The sequence below is a fragment of the Dromiciops gliroides genome, chromosome 3 (genome assembly GCF_019393635.1).
Source record: "Dromiciops gliroides isolate mDroGli1 chromosome 3, mDroGli1.pri, whole genome shotgun sequence".
Taxonomy (NCBI): Eukaryota; Metazoa; Chordata; class Mammalia; order Microbiotheria; family Microbiotheriidae; genus Dromiciops; species Dromiciops gliroides.
In genome coordinates this window covers 264,357,590-264,383,799 of record NC_057863.1, presented here as the reverse complement: position 1 = coordinate 264,383,799, position 26,210 = coordinate 264,357,590, and the positions used below count along the sequence as shown (strand labels likewise).

At 35.2% G+C, this 26,210-nt stretch overlaps 1 protein-coding gene across 1 annotated transcript in view; it reads right to left on the bottom strand.

The window, feature by feature from the left end:
• TMPRSS15 (transmembrane serine protease 15) overlaps positions 1-26,210 on the bottom strand; it is a 157,911-nt gene that overhangs the window by 94,182 nt on the left and 37,519 nt on the right. The window contains exons 6-7 of the mRNA XM_043993461.1: positions 3,872-3,999; positions 2,211-2,319 (exon numbers count right to left, since the gene is read on the bottom strand). Of these exons, the coding sequence (XP_043849396.1) occupies positions 2,211-2,319; positions 3,872-3,999 (237 nt within the window). The remainder of the gene's footprint in view (positions 1-2,210; positions 2,320-3,871; positions 4,000-26,210) is intronic.

Genomic DNA, 26,210 nt, shown 5'->3' with positions numbered 1-26,210 from the left:
TTTATTAAGCACCTTGATAGTCTAGGCATTGTGCTAGACACTAGGAATATAAAGATAAAAGTGAAATACTCTTGACATAAGGAGATATTAAGAGAGACATGTATGTGTGTCATTAAAAATACATACATATGTATATATATATGCGTGTGTATACACACATATTATATATTTATATATATATGTATATATATATATATATATATATATATATATATATATATATATATATATATATATGACCCCCATTGCTCTTTTGTATGAAATAGTGATGAGGATTAACAAAGGCCTTATGCAGAAATCCTGAAGGAAACTCAGAATGATGCTGACGATTATAAAGGCATTAAACAGTTAGAAGACAAGTTTGAATGGATTGTAGAGTGAGTGAAAGTGTCTAATGTGTAATAAGAGTGAGAAGGTAGGTAGGGGTCAGGTTGTGAAGGGTTTTTAATACTAAATAGAAGAGTTTATATTTGATCCTAGAAGTGGACACTAGATCAGTGAAAAATAATGTGATCACACTTGTACTATAGGAAAATCAGTGTGACAGTTGCCTAGAGGCTTGGTTATAAAGAAGAGAGACTTGGGGGAAGTGGCCATTATAATAATCTAGGTAAGGGAAGATGAGGGCCTAAATTAGGTTTGGTGACTGTATGAGTGGAAAGAAGGGTCTGAAATATGAGAAACGATAGGGAGTCAGAAACATTAACATTCTTCCACTGCTAGGATATATGAGGTGAATGAGAATTAAGAGTCAAGAATAACACTGAGCTATAGATACAGGTGACTGGAAGGATAGTGTTTGCCTTATTTGGTGTGGGACACTCTGGAAGAAAGGTACATTTTTAGAGGAATATGAGGTGTATTTTGACATTTTGAATTTGAGATGTTTATGAGTCACCCAGTTTGAAATAGCCACTAGGTAGTTGTGATATTGGATTAGAGTTCAGGAGAAAATTTAGGTCTGGGCATATGAGATAAGATCATATATTTAGAACAGCATGGGACCTTAGACATCTTTTAGTCCAATTCTCTCAACTGAAAGATGAGCAAAATGAAGCAAAGAGATGAAAAGAGAAGTGGAGGCAATGAGTATATACAGTATTGTTTTCTAGGAGTTCGGCTTGAGAAATGGAGGAGAGATATAGGATGATAACTTGAAAGAATGGTAGGATCTACCTACCATACATACCTAACCAAATATATTTAAAATCAATAGCAAAGTAACACAGAAGATAATGAAATATTGAAGATTAGAGAGAGTGGAGATGACTGTGTGAGCAGTCTGCTGGAGAAAAAGGGAAGGGAGGAGATCAAGGGTAAATGCAGAGTGGTTAGAAAGGAGAAAGACCATCTCTTTATTATAGACTGTGCTAAAGAAGAGAATGGGCACTGGCCCTAGATTCAGGAGGACCTGAGTTCAAATCCAGCCTTAGACACTTGATACTTACTAGCTGTGTGACCCTGAGCAAGTCACTTAACACTCAATGCCCCGCAAAAAAAAAAAAAAAAAGAATGGGAGATGATGTCAGGTAGTTTTAAGTTGCAGAGAAGGGGAAATCGTGGTGATTGGCCTTAATTTTCTCAGTAAAGTCCAAGGTGAGTTCCTTAGTTAAAAGTGTGGTGGGAATGAGTTGCATTTTACGCTTGAGGAGAAAAGAGAAGATCTGGAATAGCCATGATGGGGAGTGGTGTAGAGAATCAATTAGGAAGAAGTCAACGAATTGCCCTGCTGCAGTGAGGTCCCAGTTGCGATTAGATAGCATAAATTTGTAGTAGACCTAATCAGCATGTTTGTGTTACTTTTTCCAGTTCTAATTCAGCAGAATATAAGTAGGAAGAAATGTGTGAATGGTAGAATTAAATTGAGTTTGGAGTCTGGCAAATCATCTGCCACTATATGACAAGGGGGCATGAAATTCAACAGTGATGGGAAGTGACTTAGTTAACAATAAGGTTAAGATTGGGAAGGGAGTAAAAGTGAAGGGGGTGGAGGAATTAGAGGATAAAAAGAAGAAAGTGAAAACTCAAATCAATAAGTATTTGCTAAATACCTACTTTGTGCTAGGCACTGTGATAAGCACTAGAAAGGATGCAAATAAAATTTGTGGAAACAGAATTTATTTCCATCAAAAATAAAATATAACAAAATGAATAATATTATGCCAAAATATTTATTTAAGAAGAAAAAGAAGTAATGTTATATTACATACCTTATAATCCACTGGCAAAAAGTATTTGAGCTGTGAGGTTTGGGATAATTAAGTGAATGAAAATATCCGGTAGAACCAGTCAACAAAAATTTTCCATCACAAGCAGTAGCTGCAGAAAAAAAAAAGGCAATTAATATCTATCAGTCATGTCTGGAAATATTTCCCAAAGTTTTAAATTATTTCAATTTCACTAATTGGATTATGGTCTTAAAAGCAGTGTTCTATCCATTTTAGTATGTGCTAATGGCTTACTGGATAGAGCCCTGGGCCCACCGTCAGAAAGACCTCACTTCAAATCTGGATTCAAAGAATTACCGGCTTGACCTTGGGCAACTTCTCTCTGCCTCAGTTTCTTCAACTATAAAATGGGGATTATTATAGCACCTACTTCTCAAGATTGAGATAATATTTGTAAAGTACTTAGCACAGTGCCTGGCATATAGCTGGTACTTAATAAATGCTTGTTTCCTTCCTGTCAGCTTCTAAATAAGTCCATCTAACCACAGACAACATAAAATACTTGGGAGTCTACCTGCTAAGAGAAACCCAGGGACTCTATGAACATAATTACAAAACAATCCCCTCCCAAATAAAAACAGAACTAAACAACTGGATAAATTTAATTGCTCATGGGTAGGCTAAACCAATGTAACAATAATTTAAAAACCTGATTCTGCCTGTTATTTTACTTATTCAGTGCCATACCAATTAAAATACCAAAATATTATTTTGTAGATCTAGAAAAACTAACAAAATTCAACTGGAAGATCAAAATCTTAAGAATATCAAGGGTGAAAAATATATATGATGGAAGGTAGTCTAGACATACCAGATTTCAGAATATACAATAAAGTGGTAATCAACAATCTGGCACTCCATAAGAAATAGAGTGGTAGACTGGTGGGATAGATTATGCATATAATACATAGTAGTAAAATCCAAAGATCCAAGCTTTTGGAACAAGAATTTAGTATTTGACAAAAGCAGCTGGGAAAATTGGAAAGCAGTTGAGAAGAAACTAGACATAGACCAACATCTCACACCATACACCAAGATAAGATCAAACTATGTACATGATTTAGATATAAAAGGTGGTATCATAAACAAATTAGAGGAGCATGGAAAAATTTACCTGTCAGATCTATGGATAAGGGAAGAGTTTATAACCAAACAAGGGATAGAAAGAAGATAATGAGAAGTAAAATGGATCATTTTGATTAAATGAAATGAAACTGTTTACACAAACAAAATGGAATGGAGGAGATATGGTCTTTGCGGTCAGTAGAGAGAGAATGAAAATAAGTGAGAATGTGGGGATGATAGAGGGGGGATCTTCCAGTGAATGGGATAGTGGTTCAATTAAGGAGGTGTAAAATCCCTTGTTTCAGTGAAGGTCCAGTTGAGACAACATAAAATAAATTTGTAATAGATCCAGTTATACTGTTTTGTGATTTCCTCCAACTTTGTCATCCAAAATGTGAGAAGGAGCAAAAACTGTGAATGGATGATGATAAGGAGCCCAAGGCTAAGGTCTGACAGGCCAAGAACAACAATACAATAAGGGGCAATGTGTTCAAGAGAAGAGAACAGCGTAGAATTGATAAATTGATAGAGTATATTGATAAATGAACACATATAAACTTGCACATAAAACTACTTACCACAAGTTCTATTGCTTTCATCTGAAGCATCAGGACAGTTTTGTTCTCCATCACAAAATAGTTCTTCAGGTACACAGTTTAGAGTATCAGCACAAGGTTTTGAACCGGGGAGGCATTCAACTGAGACAAAGAAATGAGGAAAAATGTGGAATTTTCTTTTGGTATAATGCTTTATTTAATGGACTGCTAATTACTGAGTTTGGTCATTTGCAATTTAGCTCTATAAGATCAAAGACTAGTCTAGTATACGTAGTAGTAGTATACTAATTCAAATGAAAATTTTCTATATATGATAAATCAATGAATCAAAACTGAAAATCAACTGCATAGGAAATTGAAAGTCAGGAAAGTAGGATTCTTGGAACTGATTTCAAAGTAATTAAAGTTTAAAATATTTGCAGTCTATGTTAATATCCTACTTTGACATTTTGTTGTAGCCAGTACAGCACAATTTTGTCTGGAAGGTCCCATCAAGCAGTTCAGCTAGATTCAGAGAATCTTAATCACAAGCAGTGATATCACTAGTGATAATTTTTTATCTGGCCACAACTGATGAAATTACTCATCAAGAGTAAAAAAGAAAATTCAGTCTGTCTGGATGGAGGAAATATTCATATCAATTTAATCTTAGATTTTTTTTTTTTTGGTGAGGCAATTGGGGTTAAGTGACTTGCCCAAGGTCACACAGTTAGTAAGTGTCAAGTGTCTGAGGTCAGATTTGAACTAAGGTACTCCTGATTCCAGGGCTGGTGCTCTATCCACTGTGCCACCTAGCTGCCCCCTAATCTTAGATCTTTTAAAGTATTAAGTTGGAAATATTTTAAATGCTGCCATCATACTTTGAAGTCTACTTTTTTTTTTTTTGGTGAGGAAATTGGAGTTAAGTGACTTGCCTAGGGTCACACAGCTAAGTGTTAAGTGTCTGGGGCTGGATTTGAACTCAGGTCCTCCTGACTCCAGGGCTGGCGCTCTATCCACTGCGCCACCTAGCTGCCCCTTGAAGTCAACTTTCTAATGTTAATATTAATGCTAATCTTGGGAAAACATTTTATGGTTTATGCTTACTTGTGGAGTTCAAAGATTAAATTTGTTAATTCCCATTTGCTAATCATTTAAACATTTTTTTTTGTAGAGGCCATAAACATATTCATTTTTCCGGACATGCAAAAAAATCATGTACACATGTAATATCAGATATGTTAATATCTTATACATGACATTCAATAATTGGTGAATGAACAAAGGAACAGGTAAATTTAAAACAAACTTTGAAAATACTTTTATTTGAGAGAGTTGCAGTGAAAATGTAAAGTCATCCAGGTTTGCTTTGGCATGACAGGCTGCCATTTATATTTTTATCTCCTGTTACCACCACCACTACCCCTTTCCTACGTAACATACAGGAGAGATCAGAAGATCCTAGACCTCCTGAATGCTTGCTTAATGGCTTAAGGGTTAATGATATCATCTTGGTATATGATATTCACAGCATATTGCTGAAGGATGTTCAGGGAGAGGGAAAAGATGAATATTTTCAGGATGGTTGTGATTCATTTGAAGACAAAGTGGTTTAGAGTGGAAGAGTTAGAAGACAAACTGGATGATGATGTGAATCTCCCAGAACTAGAGGAAGAATATCTAATGAGAGAGGGAAAGAATAAGTCAGATGAAGAGAAATGGAAGAGAAGCATATTTGTATGTTTGTTCTTGCTAGGTGTTTGAAATAATTATCTTTTTGTAAAAGCTAATCTGATATTAAGAAAATCAAGGTGCTAATTACTAGGTCCCTAAAAACTGGAGGAACATGGCTGATAAGCATTTTAGTCAATGGCAGAGAAAAGAGACTTTCCAAGCCCTTGAGGGTACTAGAGAAAACTGTTCAGCTATAGCAATAAGAGGAGGAAGCTCAGTAAAATGTAAAAAAATAAAAACCAAAAAACAAACAAACAAAAAATGGTCCTGAGTCATGAGGCCAGAGTCAATCATATTACACAGAATAAACTTACTTGTCTTTTTAGTAGCAGGCCAGGAAAGTCTGAAATGCTCAGTCATAAGATTTTTCTCAAACTGTTCATTCCCTTTTTTCTTTAGTTTGGAGCTTCCCCCTCCCATTTCTCTTCATCTGGCACATTGTCTCCCAATCTCATTATATATTCTCCCTCTAGTTCTGAGAGATTCACATTATTATCTAGTTTGTCTTTTAAATCTTCCACTGTAAGCCAGTTTGTCTTCAAATGAATCATAACCATCCTGAAAATATTCATCTTTTCTCTCTCCTTGAACATCTTTTGGCAATATACTGTGAATATCACATACCAGGAGGCTATCATTTGTAAATCCATCTGAGAAATTTGTTTTCTCCTTTTGTGAGTTCACTTATAGTTTAAGTTACACTTCTGGAATTGGCTTATTCAATCAATATAGTTATGTTAATCAAGGTATTTATGTTTTTGTAAATATTTATAATTTCAGCTCAGTTTTTAGCTTTTTGTGATATAATTGGGTAAAATAGTTGTGTAGAGTTTCCTTTATTTATTGTGGATTTTCTTTTTTAATTTTTGATGCAAACTTTTTTTTACATCTCTTCCTTTCATTTAGGCTAGCTATTTATTTTTAGTAGTTTTTACTCCAGCTTTATCTGGAGTATCAATAAATTTTTTCTTTCAATTTTAGCTTCTTTGGTTTTCATAACTTGTTCTTTGGTGTTTTGTTGAGGTATAATGATTGATGATTTTCTATTTTTAAAATATCAGGTCCAATTCATTCATATTCCCCCCCCTCCAATAAGGTTTTGATATGTTGTTTCATTGTTGTCACTTTATTTGATGAAATTTTATATATTTTATAGGAGTTGTTCTTTAATCCACCAATTTTTCAGCACTAAATTATCTAGGGTCCAGTTTGTAATCCTTTATTCAAGTGTATTATATTGAATACAATTTTTATTGCATTATTTTTAGTATACGATGTTTAACATTCTTTTTCTGTACTTGTTTGTGAGTTTTTTAATGGCCCAATACATAGTCAATTTTTGTAAAGGTGTCATGCAATCCAAAAAATATGTATATTCCTTTCTGTTCCCATGTAATAATTTCTAGACATTGAACATCTCTAATTTTTCTTAAATTGTATTCAGGGACTTAATTTTTTTTTCTTATTTTGTTAAATTTGTCTAGGTATAAAAGGGATTCATTGAGGTAACCCATTATTATAGATTTACTATCTATTTCAGTTTTTAACTAAATTAATTTTTATTAAACTATTTATGTGTAAATAGTATTAATTATTAATTCATTATCTATGATATTTTTAAGCATTATGTAGTTTGCCTACTTATTTATCTAGTCTATTTTTACTGTATCCCAATCTAAAATCAAGATTGCTAATCCTAATCTTTTGAGTTCGCTCAAAGTATAATAGATTTTGATCCAACCCCTAATTTTCATTCCATCAATCTTTATGTTTTAAGTCTCTTTGCAATATGCAGCATGTTGTTGGATTCTACTTATTAATTTATTCTGTTATCTTCTATTTTATGGGTCAGTTCATCCCATTCAAAGTTATGATTATGAATTGTGTATTTCCCAACCACCCTATCCTCTTGTACTTTTTCTTCTCTTTGCCCACAGTCCCCATCTCTCTCTCTCTCTCTTTTTTTTTTTTTGATGAGGCAATTGGGGTTAAGTGACTTGCCCAGGGTCACATAGCTAGTAAGTGTCAAGTGTCTGAGACTGGATTTGAACTCAGGTCCTCCTGAATTCAGGGCCAGTGCTCTATCCACTACATCACCTAGCTGCCCCCTCCCCATCTCTTTACAAAGAGGAAAGTGATGAGTTTGAGTTTGTTATAATGCTAGTAATTTATGATTAAGGAAATCTCTTTTTCCTTTGTTTCCTCCTTTTTTCTTCCCCTGCCTTTGATCACCTCTTTACTCTTTCTATTTGTTTTTTTAATCTCCCCTTTTGCCAATGTTGTATTTGTTTTATTTATGACTTTGCCGACCTTGCCTTCATCAAACTCCACTCTCCCTTACCTGCCTATTAATCAGTTAAGATTAATGCATTCTATGCTATATTCTTTGTGTGTGTGTGATTATGAGTTTGTTCAGTACTCCATCTGATTCAAATGAAAATAAAGCTTGTGTGATACCCATTTGTTCCCCTATTTCCCATTCCATGTTCAAATATCTTTAAATTATCAACCCTTCTTATGTGAGATAGTAAGGTCTATCCCCTTCATACACCTTTCCTTCCCAATATGGCCCCTTATTTCTCCCATTTCCTTCTTCTAAGAGCATCAAAACAGAACTATTCCAAATCCCTTTGCCTCTCTTACTTTACTTTTTCAATAATGCCTGATGATATCAGGGTTCTGAGAGGATACTTGTTTTTTCTCTTCCTTTTGCAATATGAACAGTCTATATCATAAGTCTTATATAACTGATCAAATGTCATTTTCTCTCTATGCTTCTCTTGACCCCTTCCTAAGTTTGTATTTAAAAGAATCTATTCAGCTTCAGACCAGTTAAAAGACCATAGCTGAGATGAAAATGTCTAAACTATGGTGGTAGCTAAATGAGTGGCGAGATGTATACAAGAGATATTGACAAGGTAGAAATGACAGTATTTGGCAACAGATTGACATATGGTGTGAATAAGAGTGAACTGAGGATGATTCTGAGCCTGCCATTCTAGGTGACTATAAGGATGGTGGTATCCTCTACATTAATAGAGGAGTTCATAAGGGAGGAATAATGAGTTATATTTTGGACATGTTGAGCTTGAGATGTCAATGGCAACTCAAGTCAGAGAAGTCCAAGGGGAAGTTGGAGATATTTTGCTAAACTTCAGGAGAGGAACTAGGACTGGATACATTGACCTGAGAATCATCTGCCTAGAGCTAATAGTTGAACCTCTGGTGACAAGATCACCAAGAGGGTCAGTAAAGAGAGAAAAGAGAAAAGGACCTAAGGCAGAGCCCTGAGGGACACTAAGTGTTAGTGGGAGTGACATGGATGAGGAAGCATCAAAAAAGACTAAAAAAGTACTCTCAGACAGAGGAGATGAGGAGAGGCAGTGAACCAGGAGATAGCAGTGACACGAAAACATAGAAAGGAGAGAATATTCAGGAAAAGAAGAGTAATGGTTTCAAGTTTATAAAAATATGAACTCAAATTAGATTTTGCTCTCATTCAAAACCAAAACATCGCTGCCATCTACTGGGGATTAAAATATGATTTAAAAAATATGAAAAACCTTCCTTATATCCTTTCAAGTTTAAGAGACTCGAAACATCTTGGAAAACAAAAGTTTTTATGTCCATGAATCTATATAAATAGAGCAAAATGTCTATTCCAAACATTTATGATCTCTTTGTAATAGTTTAGGTTCTATAGCATTGGGCTGAGGTAGAATTAAATATATTTAATAAATATGTATTGGAGGAAGTTTTCTAACTCCTGGTATGCCAACATGATTTTAATCAAAGATTAAAGACCTCAGTCAAATTAGAATCATAAGATAATAACTGGCATTTAAGAGATCCTAAATGTATGGGACATACGCTTTGCAAAGTTAGATACTGTATCTTCAGTGGGATTGCCAATAAAATCACACAGAACCAAAGCGGTACTTCTCCTAACCCAACAACTACCAACGTTTTACTCAAAACATTTTTACTAAATAATAGATTGTTCTATACTAACCAAACCTATTTTGGGTCATTTTACCATGGAATATTTAAGGAAACAGGTCACTGGGCTGGAAATGGAATTGCCAATGCAACGAAAGCATGCTTTAAAAGGGGTGCTGGATTTTTAGATATAGTGAAAAGGATTCAGATACTTGTCGCAGATCTACTGACAACTAGCTGCAAGACATGGATAAAATCTGTCAGCCTGTTTTCTCTCTTTTAAAATGAGGGAGGTTTGGGGGCAGCTAGGTGGCACAGTGGATAGATAAAGCACTGGCCCTGGAGTCAGGAGGACCTGAGTTCAAATTTGGCCTCAGACACTTGACACTTACCAGCTGTGTGACCCTGGGCAAGTCACTTAACCCCCATTGCCCCACAAAACAAACAAACAAACAAAAAAACCCAAACAAAAACCACAGAAACAAAACAAACAAAAAATAAAATAAAATGAGAGAGCTTTGCTTAAAACATAGGTCTAGAGTTAGGACTTTAGAAGCCATATAGACCAGAAGTTTCTAACCTTGTTTTATGTCAGAGATCCCTTTCCCAGTCTATATACTTTTCTTAGAATGGTGTTTTTAAATGTATAACAAAAATACATAGAATTGCACAGGAAACCAATTATATTGAAATACAGATATCAAAATGTTAAAAACAAAACAACTTCATAGACTCCAGGTTAATTATCCTTGATCTAGCTCAACCCCCTCTTTTTAGGGATGAAGAAAACTGAGCCAAAGAGAAGTAAATTGACTTGGCTAGGGTAAGAGTATCTGAAGTAGGATTCCATCTCAGGTCTTCCTTATTCCAAATCAAATTCTCTATCCACTCACAACTTAGCTGTCCCTTAAAAGTCATGCAGGTAGATTTCATCAGTGGTGAAATTTGGAAGAAGGATTTTTTTTAACTTCAGAATAAGTTCTTTTACCACTGTATGACTAAATTCCCTTCCTATGCTAATGTGATATGGTCTAACTATAAACAGAAAAATGAAAAAGAAATAGGTGAATAAAGGGAAATGTTTAGAAAGAGTCTAGTAAGTTTGTAATAGTGAATTTTACAACTTGCAAAGTTCTCCTTTGTTTCTCCTTCTACCTGTCTGACCTCTCCTCTGCCTTCATCTTTGCTTGATCATTATCCATATCCCGTCCCCTAACTATGGATACACCTTGGTGCTCTGTCCTGGGCTCTATTTCCTAATTTCTTTATGCTCTCTCTTTGTGACTTCATCCTTTTTCATGTTTCAGTTATCTCTACATAGATTGTGTACAGACGAAGAGGCTAATGAGCTTGAATGAAGGGTGGTAGTTCTGTGAGTAGAGAGGAGGTGTCTTGCATCAGGAAGAGATAAATGGAAGTAATAATAATAAGTATGTGCTATTTATTAGGCCATGTTGGATGAGATAGATCTAACAGTCAAGAATAATGCCAAGTTTACAAACCTGGGACACTAGAAGAATGGTGGTCCTTTCAATAGAAATAGGGAAGAAGGGTGGATTTAGAGGGAAAGATGGGTTTTATTTTGGACATATTAATTTGAGATGCCTTTGAACACCCAGTTTGAAATATCCAATAGGTGATTTACGAAGTAGGACTGGAATTCAGTGCCTGGATTGGTTATGCAGGACTGGAACTGGATAAATACATCCAGGAGTCATACTCATAGAAATGATAATCCAATCCTTGGGAACTGATGAAATCACCAAGATGGAATGTGGCAAAGAAAGGAGGGAGACTAGGACAGAGCCTTGGGAAACACCTACAATTAGAAGACAGGCTCTAGATGATCAATCAGCAAATGAGATGGAAAAGGAGTGATTATATAAATGTAAGGAGAACTAGGAGAAAATAAAGGCAGCTAGGTGGCACAGTGGATAGAGTACTGGGCCTGGAGTCAGGAAGGCCCTAGTTCAAATCCACCCTCAGATACTTATTAGTACCTGTTTATATAAGTTACCTCATCTGTAAAATTAGCTGAAGAAGAAAAATGAAAAACCACTCCAGTATCTTTGCCAAAAAAACAAAAATAAAACAGAACTGAACAAAAACAACAACAAACCCCAAATGGGATCGTGAAGAGCTAGACATGAGTGTAAAACAACTGAACAATGACAACAATAACAAAATTATCAGTAAAGGTCAGAGAGGAGAGAGACTCCGGGATGATCCAGGTTAATAGTGTCAAATGCAACAAATAGATTGAGAAAGATGAAAACTGAAAAATACCATACCATTTCTCAGTTCAGAGATTGTAATAATTTTGAGAAGGACCATTTCAGTTGAAGAATGAGGTAGAGGTCAGACTGAAACTAACTGAGGAATTGGAAAAAATGAAGTGTAGGCAACAAATGTAAACAGCTTTTTCTGGGAATTTGGTTAAGAAAGAGAAGAGATGGGGCAGCTAGGTGACGCAGTAGATAAGAGCACTGGCCCTGGATTCAGGAGGACCTGAGTTCAAATCTGGTCTCAGACACTTGACACTTACTAGCTGTGTGACCCTGGGCAAGTCACTTAACCCCCATTGCCTCACCAAAACCAAAACCAAACAAACAAACAAACAAAAAAAGAAAGAGAAGAGACATATAGAAGGATAGTTTGATGGGACAATTTTGCTACTGTTCAGTTGTTTCAGTCGTGTATGATACTGTGTGACCACATCTGGAATTTATTGGAGGTGTTTGTCATTTTCTTTTCCAGCTCATTTTATACAGGAGGAAACTGAGGCAAACAAGATTAAGTGACTTTGCCAGGGTCATACAGATAGTGTCTGAGGCTGGATTTGAACTCAAAAAGGTGAGTCTTCCTGACTCTAGGCCCAGCACTCTATCTTCTGCTCCAACCAACTGCCCTGAGGAGGCAGTAAGGTCTAGTGATTGTTTTTAAGGGTGGTGGAGACTTCAGCCTGTTTGAAAGTGGTAGGGAGGAAACCAGTTGATAGACACAGGTTGAAGATTCAAGAAAAGGGTTGCTGATTAAGGTTGAAATCTGTGGGAGAAGACAGAAGGGGATTGGATCAAGTGCACATACAGAGGTTCACCTCAATGTCTGAGGGAAAGGAGCAGGCAGTGGAGAATGATGTCAAGTGTTTTTGAGATAAAAAGAGAGAAGAAGAAGCTCTTGTGTTTTAATACTTTCAAATATAGGGAAGATGAAGGAGTCCCACTATTCTAGAGAGAAACCACTTGCCCAGCTGAACATGTCTGAGGAATTATAAGAATTACTGAGTGAGTGAGAGAAAAGTGGAGGGATCTGTGTTAAGCTTTTACAAGGATCTAAGCAAAAGGATTTGAGACCAAGTATAACACTTTGTTCATTCCTTCTGTACATAAAAGCTGTTATAGTCACAGGGTGAACAAGCTCAAGGGATCACCATTTTACTTGTACTGGGAAGCACAAGGCACAAGGGTTTGGAAGGAAGCCATTCCCCCACAGAGAGTTCCAGCTAGTCATTAGATACAGAATATTATCTTGTATCCCCAAACTTTTGTTCAATAAGGAAAATCAGTTATTCTATACATTTCTATACAATAGTCTGCAAAGAAAACATTAATATAATGGTCCAAAGAATATTGAATATAAAAGAACAGTTATGAAGTGACAACTTGTCCCAGGACCATTCTGACTTACATTAAAAGCAAAGATTAGAAGAATGAGACAAATAGTAATAGCGCTAACAATACTAATGATTTCATTATAATAAAGAACTTCATAAAATGAGAGTAAGATGAATAGTAATGACAGTTATACTGTAATTGTATAGCTTCAGCTCTTATGTATGGAAATAGGTGGGGGAGTATAGGGGAACACCAGAAGTAGAAAATGTTTTATTTTTCTACTTCTAAATCACTAGTATTGTTTTTAAAGAAATAAAGATTGGGTTAATTTTTTTTTCAATTAGTTTCATGCTGTCATGTAAATACATGATCTTGATCTTAGTCTAACACTAATCCTATTTTTAATGCAATATATCTGTCTAGATTTTTCAAGATTAGGAGCAGCTGAAAACCACTTTGTCTAGTATGGTCCCAAAACATCTTATCCCCCCATGTACAGGATGAATTCATATGAAGGTTAATAAAACCACAGACTGGGCATTACCTACCCTACCCTTCTTACTCACTTGAAACAAAGTTAAGTTTCTTAAGTACCCATCCCTTATTCCTCACTTTTAATGAGCCAATATAGGAAATATCCTCATTTCACTAATCTTGGGTATATATAATATTATCTTCCCATATGCATCATAGGGCAGTGTCCTATTGGTGCTAGCCAGCTTTAGACAAAAACTCTATATAAGGGGCAGCTAGGTGGCACAGTGGATAAAGCACCAGCCCTGGATTCAGGAGGATCTGAGTTCAAATCTGGTCTCAGACACTTGACACTTACTAGTTGTGTGACTCTGGGCAAGTCACTTAACCCTCACTGCCCTGCAAAAACAAAACAAAACAAAAACAAAAACAAAAAAACCCCCCAAAAACCAAAACCCAAAAAACTCTATATAAGTTTGAGCAATGCAGGCATCTGGGCCTTCCATCAGAGTGTGAAAGTTATTTCACAGTCCCACATCCATATGCAAGACACTCCACCATATACTGGTCTTGGCAATGGGATGGGAGCAATGGAGCCATATACACACTGAAATTGTTCCCTGTAGGCATCTGTTCTCTTCATTCCCTTGTAAGTACATAAAATCTTGTGTATTATTATCCCTGTTTACCTCTGATGTTCTTCATCTAGACTCTCCTGTACTAGAAACATCTCTTATGAGAAACAATATGTTTTGCTGGGTGAGAAAAATGTCAAGAGATCAAGGGAACCAGAAGACCTGTGTTCTAGTGCCAACTCTTCTATTATCTAGCTGTACAAATCAATACCCTGTACCTGTTTCCTCATCTAAAAATGGGGATAAGGCTTCTTGCTTTAAAGGTTGTCATCAGAATAAAAAGAAATGTTATCCCCCCCAAAAAAGAAAAAGACCTATTTGTACAAAAATATTTATAGCACTTCTTTTGGTGGTAGCTAAGAATTGGACATCAAAGTAATGACCATCAATTGGGGAATGGCTAAATAAGCTGTGGTATAGGATGGTGATGGGATATTATTGTGTTATAAGAAATAAACAATCATGATGATTCCAGAAAGGCCTGGAAATACTTGTATGAAATGATGCATAGTGAAGTAAGCAGAACCAAGAGATTGTTGTGCACAGAAATAGCAATATTGTTTGATGAATTGTGAATGACTTAGCTATTCTCAGCAATACAATGATCCAAGACAATCTCAAAGGACTAATGAGGAAGCACACTATCTACCTCCAAAGAAAGAACTGATATTGATTGAATACAGACTGAAGCATGCTATTTTTCACTTTCATTTTTTTCTTTTATTCAAGTTTTCTTATACAAAATGACTAATATGTCAATGTTTTATATAACTACACATGTATAACCCACATCTGATTGCTTACTAACCTAGGAAGGATAGGGTGGGAAGGAGGGATAAAATTTGGAACCCAAAATTATAAATAAAAAAGTTTATTATTAAAAACAACAAATGTTATATGTGAAAACAACTTGAAAACCTAAAAACAAAGAAATATTAATTCACAAACTGACCTGTGGTTATTGGAGGATTTCTGGTTGTAAGTGTGTCAGCACCTATTAAAGATAAATAAGAAATTATTTTAATAAAATGTTGACAGAATTTAATGGTTTTTGACATTGCTTTTAGCTCTGTAGTCTGTATTTTTCTATTTAGGAATCCAAAATGAGCACATTTACTGTCATAACTGATTAAGGATTTATTAGTATTGAATTGAGATATTGAGTTCTCCCACTGTAAACAAAATCAGCTAAATACCTCTATAATGCTTTTTTTTTTTATTGTGCAATTTTCTTTTTTTGGTTGAGCCAGAAACTTTGCTGCATAAGTGGTATCCTAGAAGATCTGTGGGTACCAGAATCAGAATACTTGATTTCAAGACTTTGCACAGCTGTTTACTGTCTGTGTGACCCTTGATAGAGATTAATTGACCTCTTAGCCTCAGTTACAGGAGTAAGCTACTTACAGGGTTTTTAGAAAGAAAGTGCTTGGTAGAGACTTGTAATTAAGATTTCAATGTAAAAGTGTTAGAAAAGCACTGCTCTCCCTTATAAAACCCAGAAGATATTTGGGAAGAAATAATGAAAGAAAAATAGAAAGAAAAATAAGCTTTAGAACTTGGCAAAAATGTGGCAGAAGCCAGGAGAAAAGTCATACCAAGAAAGTTGGCACAAATTTAGGAAAATGCAAAAGCTAATGGTGGCAGAGAGAGGAGCTAAAATAGGGAGTGTAGTACAAAATCCTTGAAATGATTCTGAAGTCAGCCAGTTGTATGAATAATAGTGTTGAAAGCCAACATGAACTCCCCTAATCAAGGAACTTGGATAAAACTTGCTCCCATGGATAACTACATATAAAGGCAGGTCCTGACTTTGTACCCTCAAAGGGCAATTACAAAAGTCAGGATAAACTTAGAACCTAAACGCCAATGACAGGGGAGGGGAATCATACAGGAGTCCTGAGAACAGCCCACTCTCTAATATCCCACTATAACCTATGAAAATTGTATCCCTTTAGTTGCCTCAACAGAGGGACACCCCCGGAAGAATGAGGAAGGACCTCAAACACAGTCTAATGCAGGGGGAGGTCCTGGAACCCCGTGGAAACAGGGACCTTTAGGCAGATGCCAGCACCAGAATAGCCCTAGAGTTCCTTGAGGGAGAAGCCTAGTGTTGGCCACAATACTGAAAACCATGAGGACCACCTCACCACAACCTGGATGTTAAGAAAGAGATGAGCAAACCAAGGAAAACTGAATACAATGGGAAAAAAAAGTGTGGTTTGAGAGGAGCCAGGGGGTACATCGTAAACAAGTTTTGGGAAGACCTCAGAGGGAAAAAAACGTTGGAAGCTGTTGTTGTGGCTACAAGGACTACATGAGTACTTAGAAATAATGAAGCAAGAAAAACCAAAATGGAATGACTAGGTAATAAAGAATAGCATGGAGAATTGATACCTTAGATATTAGAGATGGAAGAGGATACCTTAGAGTTAGAAAACCTCATCCAAGAAATGAGTGCCTGGAAAATTAGAATGAGCCAAACAGAAAACAATGACTTTATGAGACACTAAGGAATATTAAAACAAATTCAAAAGCTTGAAAAACAGAAAGAAATATAAGAAATATTGTATCAAAAAATTACTGTCCTAGAAAACAGGGAAGGAGAGAGAATCTAAGAATCATGGGACTACCAAAAAATCATGACATTTCTTCCCCTCTAAAAGGCTAGATAACATTTTTTCAAGAAATTGTAAAAGAATACTACCCAGAAGGCAGCTAGGTGGTGCAGTAGATAAAGGCCCTGGATTCAGTAGTACCTGAGTTCAAATCTGGCCTCAGACACTTGACACTTACTAGCTGTGTGACCCTGGGCAAGTCACTTAACCCCCATTGCCCCCCCCCAAAAAAAGACTACTACCCAGAACTCTTAAGATAGCAAGGTGAAAACAAAATCTACCAGTTACCTCCTGAAAGAAACCTAAAAATGAAAACTTCCATTAATATCAGATCCTAGATCCATAATATCTAGGTCACAGAAGAACAACAACAAGCAGCTCTCCTTCTTTCCCCCCTCCAAAAAGAGAAAGAGAGAGAGAGAGAGAGAGAGAGAGAGAGAGAGAGGGAGGGAGGGAGGGGGAGAGAGAGTTCAAGTACCAAGGAAAAAAGAGTAAAGATCACATAAGAGTTGACAGTTACCACTGTAAATGAAAGGACAGCTTGGAATATGATACTCTGAAAGGCAATACAGTTTAAAAAATAATTGTAATAGAATTTGTGGGGCTGGATTTGTCTTATCAGAACTCTAATATCTTTAAGGATCAGAGAGAAAGGCAAAAACAAGAGAAGATCCGTTGGTTTGGTTTTGTCTTGATGATCTTGGATAAGACAAAAATGAGAAGGACAGGGGACTATACTGGTGAAGAAAGGAGAATTGAAGTGAGAGAAATCACTATCAAATAATGGAAGTTAATAAAATGAACAGCATATAATCATGAAGGAAGGGGTGGGGAGAACAGGCATCCCAGGAATCTCACTTTCATGTGAACTGAATAAAAGACAATTGAACACAATTACACACACACACACACACACACACACACACACACACACACACAAATAAAAATTTTTGGTCCACAAATGCATCAAATTCAAAGGGGAAATAGGAGTAGAATAGGACAGGTTGGGTAGAGAGAAGGAGGGCAGGATAGATAAATAGGAACAGTCATATGTAAAACAAATTCAAATGTTGTAGAGAAGAGAGTGAAGTTAGGATTAAAGAAAGGAAGAAATAGTAAAAAAAATTATGGGATTAGGGATGAGGAAATGGAAAGAAAAGAGCTGCAACAGGAGGAAACAGATAATTTCTTTTGTAGACAAGTGTCAGGAAAACTCAACCACCTCATTTATCAAGAGGAAGGTAAAAGCAAAGAGAGGAAAAAGTACAAAAGGACATGGAACAAAATTTATTATGCTTCAGGGGAACTAAAAGGGGGTAGCAGTCAAGATTTCAGATACTACTGTATAGACCTGACATAAAATATAAATAGGGAAATCACATTATATTTAAGGTCATATGTAATGAATCAATATTACTCTGAATATTAAATACCAAATAGCATAGCATCTAAATTCTTAAAGGAAAAGTTATACTGAAGGAAGAAATAGTAAGTCTAAAGCTGTGAGGACTATGATATACCTCTTTTGGATCTAGACAAATTTAACCAAAAGATAAACAAGAAAATTAAGGACCTGAATAGAATTTTAGGAACAGAGATAGAGATGAATACTAAATAAGATAGAAACATATTTCCAAAAGCTCAGCTGTATCTAGTACCTTTACAAAAATTGAACATGCAAAAATGTAGAAAAGAATAAGTCATACATCATTTACCGAGCACAATGAAATAAATTATATTCAAAATAGAGCCATCACAAAATTAATCAAAATTAATTGGATTTTTTTAGTAATTGGATTCTAAATAAAATAATTCTAAAAAGCAGTGGGTCAAAGAAAACATTATAAAACCAATTTTAAAATTTCATCCAAGAAAATAACCTTAATGAGATAGCATACCACAGGGGCGGCTAGGTGGCGGGGGCAGCTAGGTGGCACAGTTGATAAAGCACTGGCCCTGGATTCAGGAGTTCCTGAGTTCAAATCCGGCCTCAGACACTTGACACTTACTGGCTGTGTGACCCAGGGCAAGTCACTTAACCCTACTGCCCCGTAAAAAAAAAAAAAAAAAAAGAAAGAGATAGCATACCACAACTTATGGAATACAGCCAAAGTTCAGAGGGACAAATGTATATCTCTAAAGGCTTTAATCAAAACAGGAATAATGAAATTAATTGGGCACAAAACTTAAAAAAAAACCCTGAACAACACTAAATAAAAAATTTTCAACTAATCAACAATGTAGACATTCTGAAAATTAAAGAAAGATTTTAAAAATTGAAAGCAAAAACATGATTAAATTTATAAATAAATTTAGGATCTGTTTTCCTTAAAAGTTAATAAGATTAAATTAGATTATTTGATGTTTAAAAAGAAAAAGGGAAACCAATTTATATGTTTCAAAAATGAAAAATGAGAACTCACAAAAATTTAAAAGGAAATTATCAGAAACGATTTTGTCCAACTATGAGGTAAGATAATTGATAAATTAGAGGAAAGGGATTAATGTTAACAAAATGTGAGAAACCCTGAGAAATAAAAAAAGAAATAAACTATTCAAGTAACCCAATAACTGAACAGAAATGAACAAGCCCTAAGCAAACTTCCAAAGGGAAAAAAAAAATCCAGGACCAGATGAATTTACTAGGTGAATTCTACCAAATAGTCAAAGAACATTTAATTCCAATATTAGAAAAACTCTTTCCAAAAATAAATAAGGGGGCAGCTAGGTGGTGCAGTGGATAGAGCACTGGCCCTGGAGTCAGGAGTACCTGAGTTCAAATCTGGCCTCAGACACATAACACTTACTAGCTGTGTGACCCTGGGCAAGTCACTTAACCCCAATTGCCTCACTAAAAAAATAAATAAATAAATAAGGCACCCTTCCAATACTTCTTTGATGCAAATATGGTCTTGACACTTAAAGCAGAGAAGACAGTACAGAGAAAGAATACCATAAATCAAGAGCCCCAATGAATATAAATGCAAAATTTTAAAATAAAATGTTTTTTTGTTTGTTGTTTTTTTTTTTCGTGAGGCAATTGGGGTTAAGTGACTTGCCTAGGGTCACACAGCTAGTAAGTGTTAAGTGTCTGAGGCTGGATTTGAACTCAGGTACTCCTGATTCCAGGGCCGGTGCTCTATCCACTGCGCCACCTAGCTGCCCCTAAAATAAAATGTTTTAAGATAGGCTATAGGAATATGTTAGAATGTCTAAATACTATGATCAGGCTGATTTTACACTAGGGATAAAAGGTTGGTTCAACATAAAGAACACTAAAAATGTAACATATGTTAATAATGTAAAGAATAAAACATGATTATCTTGATAGGTAGTAAAAAAGACTTTTGACAAAATCCAGCACATAGTTCTATTAAAAACTCTAGCAACATAAGAATACATGAAACTTTCCTTAATATAGCAAATAATACCTATTTAAATCCAAGGGTAAACATCATATCTAATGAGGGTAAATTAAAAGTCTTTCCAGTAAGATCAGGGGTCAGTCATTAAGCATTTATTAAGCATCTACTACTACAAGTCAGGCACAGTACCAAGTACTGCCTCATAAAAGAAAGGCAAAAGATAGTCCCAATATGCAAAGAGCTTGTAATCTAGTTGGGGGAGACAACATGCAAACAACTACGTAGAAATAAGCTACATATAGAATAAAAAGGAAATAATCAATAGAGGGAAAGCAGTAGAATTAACAAGAAATTGAGAAAAGCTTCTCATAGAAGATGGGATTTTAGCTGGAACTGGAAGAAAGCCAAGAGGCAGAGATGAGGAGAGAGAACAAACATTCCACCCATGGGGACAGTCAGTGAAAATGCCCTAAACTGAGATATCTTGCTTGAGGAACAAAAAGGAGGTCAGTGTTACCAGTAAAAGGGTAAAACAAGGATTTCCATTATCACCAGTGCTATTTAACAAAGTGCTAAAAATGATAGCTATAGCACTAAGACAAGAAAGAGGAATTGAGGCTATAAGCATAGGCAAAGAGGAAACAAAATTATCACTTTTTGCAGATAATGTGATTTACTTAGGGAACACTACAGAGCAAACCAGAAAATTTATTAAAATAATATCCTCTGCAAAGTTGAAAATGTAAAATAAATCTTCATAAATTATCACCATTCTTGTATGTTACCAACAAAAGCTAGCAGGAAGAAAATATTTGGGAGTGTATCTAACAACTACATACAACTATAGAATACAACTATAAAACACTCTTTCAAGAAGTATATACCTACATAATTGGAGAAGTAGTAATTGCTCATGGGTAGGTTGAGCCAATTTGAGAAAAATGATAATATTTTCTGAATTATTTATTCAATGCTGTATCCAAAAAAACTACCAAAAGAATATTTTATAGGTATAGAAAAAAATAATGAAACTCATGAAGAAACAAAAGGTAGTGAATGTCAAGGATAATTAATAATAATCACTAACATTTTATAGTGCTTTAGGGTTTGTAAACTGCTTTATAACTATTATCTCATTTGATCCTCACAATAACTGTAGGAGGTAGGTACTATTATTATCCCCATTCTACAGATAAGGTAAATGAGGTTGAGGGAGTTTAAGTGATTTGCTAGTAAGGGCTACTAAGTTTCTGAGGATAGATTTGAATTCTGGTCTTCCTGACTTTAGATCCAGCACCCTAGAATAGGTCAATAATTTTTTTAAAAAACTGTGAAGTGTGTTCTATCAGTACCAAATCTCAAACTATCCTCTATAAGTATTACATTAAAATAATTTAGTGTCATTAAGGACAGCTAAGTGGCACAGTGGATAGAGTACTGGGCCTGGAGTCAGGAAGCCCCTAGTTCAACTCCAGCCTCAGATACTTAAGTAGTACTTGTTCATCTAAATTCCCTCATCTGCAAAATTACCTTTAAGAAATGACAAACTAACAGTCAGTAATAATAACTGTGAATGTGAATGGGATGAACTCTGCTATAAAACGGAAGCGAATTGCAGAGTGGATTAAAAACCAGAACCCTACAATATGCTGTTTACAAGAAACACATTTGAAGCAGAGAGATACACACAGAGTAAAGGTAAAAGGCTGGAGCAGAATATATTATGCCTCAGCTAAAGTAAAAAAGGCAGGGGTAGCAATCCTTATCTCAGACAAAGTGCAGGCAAAAATAGATCTCATTAAAAGAGATAAGGAAGGAAATTACATCTTACTTAAAGGTACTATAGATAATGAAGTAATATCAATATTAAATATGTATGCGCCAAGTGGTATAGCATTCAAGTTCTTAGAGGAGAAGTTAAATGAGTTACAAGAGGAATTAGACAGTAATACTATACGAGTGGGGGATCTGAATCTCCCCCTCTCAGAATTAGATAAATCTAGCCAAAAAATAAATAAGAAAGAAGTGAAAGAGGTGAATAGATTACTAGAAAAGTTAGACATGATAGATGTCTGGAGAAAATTGAATGGGGATAGAAAGGAATATACCTTTTTCTCAGCAGTACATGGCACATTTTCAAAAATTGACCATGTATTAGGGCACAAAAACATCATAGTCAAATGTAGAAAGGCAGAAATAGTAAATGCATCCTTCTCAGATCATGATGCAATAAAAATTACATGTAAGAAAGAGCCAGGGAAAAGTAGAATGAAAATCAATTGGAAACTAAATAATTTCATTCTAAAGAATGAATGGGCCAAACAAGAAATCATAGAAACAATCAATAACTTTATCCAAGAGAATGACAATAATGAGACAACATACCAAAATCTATGGGATGCAGCCAAAGCAGTGCTTAGGGGAAAATTTATAGCTCTAAATGCTTACATGAATAAGAAAGAGAAAGAGGAGATTAATGAATTGGGCATGCAACTTAAAAAGCTAGAAAAAGAACAAGTTAGAAATCCCCAATTAGACACTAAATTAGAGATCCTGAAAATTAAAGGAGAAATTAATAAGATTGAAAGCAAAAAAACTATAGAATTAATCAATAAAACTAAGAGCTAGTTTTATGAAAAAACCAATAAAATAGATAAAATATTGGTTAATTTGATTAAAAAAAAGAAAGAAGAAAACCAAATTACCAGTATCAAAAATGAAAAGGATGATGTTACTACCAATGAAGTGGAAATTAAAGCAATAATTAGGAAATATTTTGCCCAACTGTATGCCAATAAATTTGACAATCTAAATGAAATGGATGAATATCTACAAAAATACAAACTGCCCAGGTTAACTGAAGAGGAAATAAAATCCTTAAATAAACCCATATTAGAAAAAGAAATTGAACAAGCTATTAATGAACTCCCTAAGAAAAAATCCCCAGGGCCAGATGGGTTTACGGGTGAATTTTACCAAACATTTAAAGAACAATTAATTCCAATATTATACAAATTATTTGGAAAAATAGGTGAAGAAGGAGTTCTACCAAATTCGTTTTATGACACAAATATGGTGGTGATACCAAAACCAGGCAAAGCAAAAACAGAGAAAGAAAATTATAGACCGATTTCCCTAATGAATATTGATGCTAAAATCTTAAATAAGATATTAGCAAGGAGATTACAGCAAGTGATCACCAGGATAATACACTATGACCAGGTGGGATTTATACCAGGAATGCAGGGCTGGTTCAACATTAGGAAAACTATTAACATAATCAACCACATCACTAAGAAAACCAACCAAAATCATATGATTATCTCAATAGATGCAGAGAAAGCTTTTGACAAAGTACAGCACCCATTCCTAATAAAAACACTAGAGAGTTTAGGAATAGGGGGAGCTTTCCTTAGAATAATAAACAGTATCTACCTAAAGCCATCAGCAAGTATTATATGCAATGGAGATAAATTAGAGGCCTTCCCAATAAGATCAGGGGTGAAACAGGGATGTCCATTATCACCCCTATTATTTAATATTGTCCTAGAAATGTTAGCTTTAGCAATCAGAGAAGAGAAAGGAATTAAAGGAATTAGAATAGGCAAGGAGGAAACAAAACTATCACTCTTTGCAGATGATATGATGGTATACTTAAGGAATCCTCGAGAATCAAGTCAAAAATTACTTGAAACAATTAACAACTTTAGCAAAGTAGCAGGATATAAAATAAATCCACATAAATCATCAGCATTTCTATACATGACCAACAAAGTCCAGCAGCAAGAGCTAGAAAGAGAAATTCCATTTAAAGTAACGGTTAGATAATATAAAATACTTGGGAGTCTACTTGCCAAGACAAACCCAGGAACTTTATGAACACAACTACCAAACACTCTTCACACAAATCAAATCAGATCTAAATAATTGGAAAGATATCAATTGCTCATGGATAGGCAGAGCTAATATAGTAAAAATGACAATACTGCCTAAATTAATTTACTTATTCAGTGCCATACCAATCAGACTACCTAAAAATTATTTTATACAGCTAGAAAAAATAATAACAAAATTCATCTGGAAAAACAAAAAATCAAGAATATCCATGGAAATAATGAAAAAAAATTCACAGGAAGGTGGGTTAGCGGTACCAAACCTGGAGCTTTACTATAAAGCAGCAGTCATCAAAACTATCTGGTACTGGCTAAAAAATAGAGTGGTAGATCAATGGAATAGGCTAGGCTCAGGAAATGCAGTAGTAAATGACACTAGTAATGTAGTGTTTGATAAACCCAAAGACTCCAGCTTCTGGGATAGGAACTCAGTATTTGACAAAAACTGCTGGGAAAACTGGAAGCTAGTATGGCAGAAATTAGGCATAGACCAACATCTTACACCTTATACTAAAATAAGGTCAAAATGGATACATGATTTAGACATAAGAGGTGATACCATAGGTAAATTAGGAGAGAAAGGAATAGTGTACCTATCAGATCTTTGGAAAGGAGAACAGTTTTTGACCAAACAAGAGATAGAGTATATTATAAAATGCAAAATGGATGATTTTGATTATATTAAATTAAAAAATTTTTGTACAAACAGAAGCAATGCATCCAAAATTGGAAGGGAGGCAGAAAACTGGGAAACAATTTTTGAGGCCAGTGCTTCTGATAAAGGCCTCATCTCTAAAATATATAGGGAATTAAATCAAATTTATAAGAATCCAAGTCATTCCCCAATTGAGAAATGGTCAAAGGATATGAACAGGCAGTTTTCTGAGGAAGAAACCAAAGCTATCTATTCCCATATGAAAAAATGCTCTAAATCTCTAATGATTAGAGAGATGCAAATTAAAACAACTCTGAGATACCACCTGACACCTATCAGATTGGCTAAAATGACAAAAAAGGAAGATAATAAATGTTGGAGAGGCTGTGGGAAAATTGGAACACTAATGCATTGTTGGTGGAGCTGTGAGCTGATCCAACCATTCTGGAGAGCAATTTGGAATTATGCCCAAAGGGCAATAAAGCTGTGCATACCCTTTGACCCAGCAATCCCACTTTTAGGTCTTTTGCCCAAAGAAATCATGGAAGGGGGAAAGGGACCCACATGTACAAAAATATTTATAGCTGCTCTTTACGTGGTAGCAAGGAATTGGAAGTTGAGGGGGTGCCCATCAATTGGGGAATGGCTGGACAAGTTGTGGTATATGAATACAATGGAATACTATTGTGCTGTAAGAAATGATGAGCAGGAAGAGTTCAGAGAAACCTGGAGGGTCTTACATGAGCTGATGATGAGTGAGATGAGCAGAACCAGAAGAACATTGTACACAGTATCATCAACATTGAGTGTTGACCTACTGTGATGGAATATATTCTTCTCACCAATGCAATGGTACAGAAGAGTTCCAGGGAACTCATGATAGAAGAGGATCTCCAAATCCAAGAAAAAAAAAAGAAAAAAAGAACTGTGGAGTATAGATGCTGATTGAACCATATTATTTCTTTTGTTTTGGGTGCTGTTGTTTTTTTTTTCTATTTTGAGGTTTTGCATCACTGATCTGATTTTTTCTCTTGTAACAGGACTAATGCAGAAATAGGATTAATGTTATTATGTGTATATATATGTGTGTGTATATATCTATATCTATATGTATATGTATAGAGATATATAGACATAACCTATATCAGATTACCTGCTGTCTAGGGGAGGGGGGAGGGAGGGGAGGGAGGGAGAAAAATCTGAAATTGTAAAGCTTGTATAAACAAAAGTTGAGAACTATCTTTACATGTAACGGAAAAAATAAAATACCTTATACATTAAAAAAAAAGAAAAAAGAAATGACAAACTACACCAGTATCTTTGCAAAAAAAAAAAAATCCAACAACAACAGACCCTAACAATACACCCAAATGGGGTCATGAAGAGCTAGACATGACTGAAAAACAAGTGAACAATGACTAAACAACAACAAAAACATTGTTCAGATGTTTAAGTCA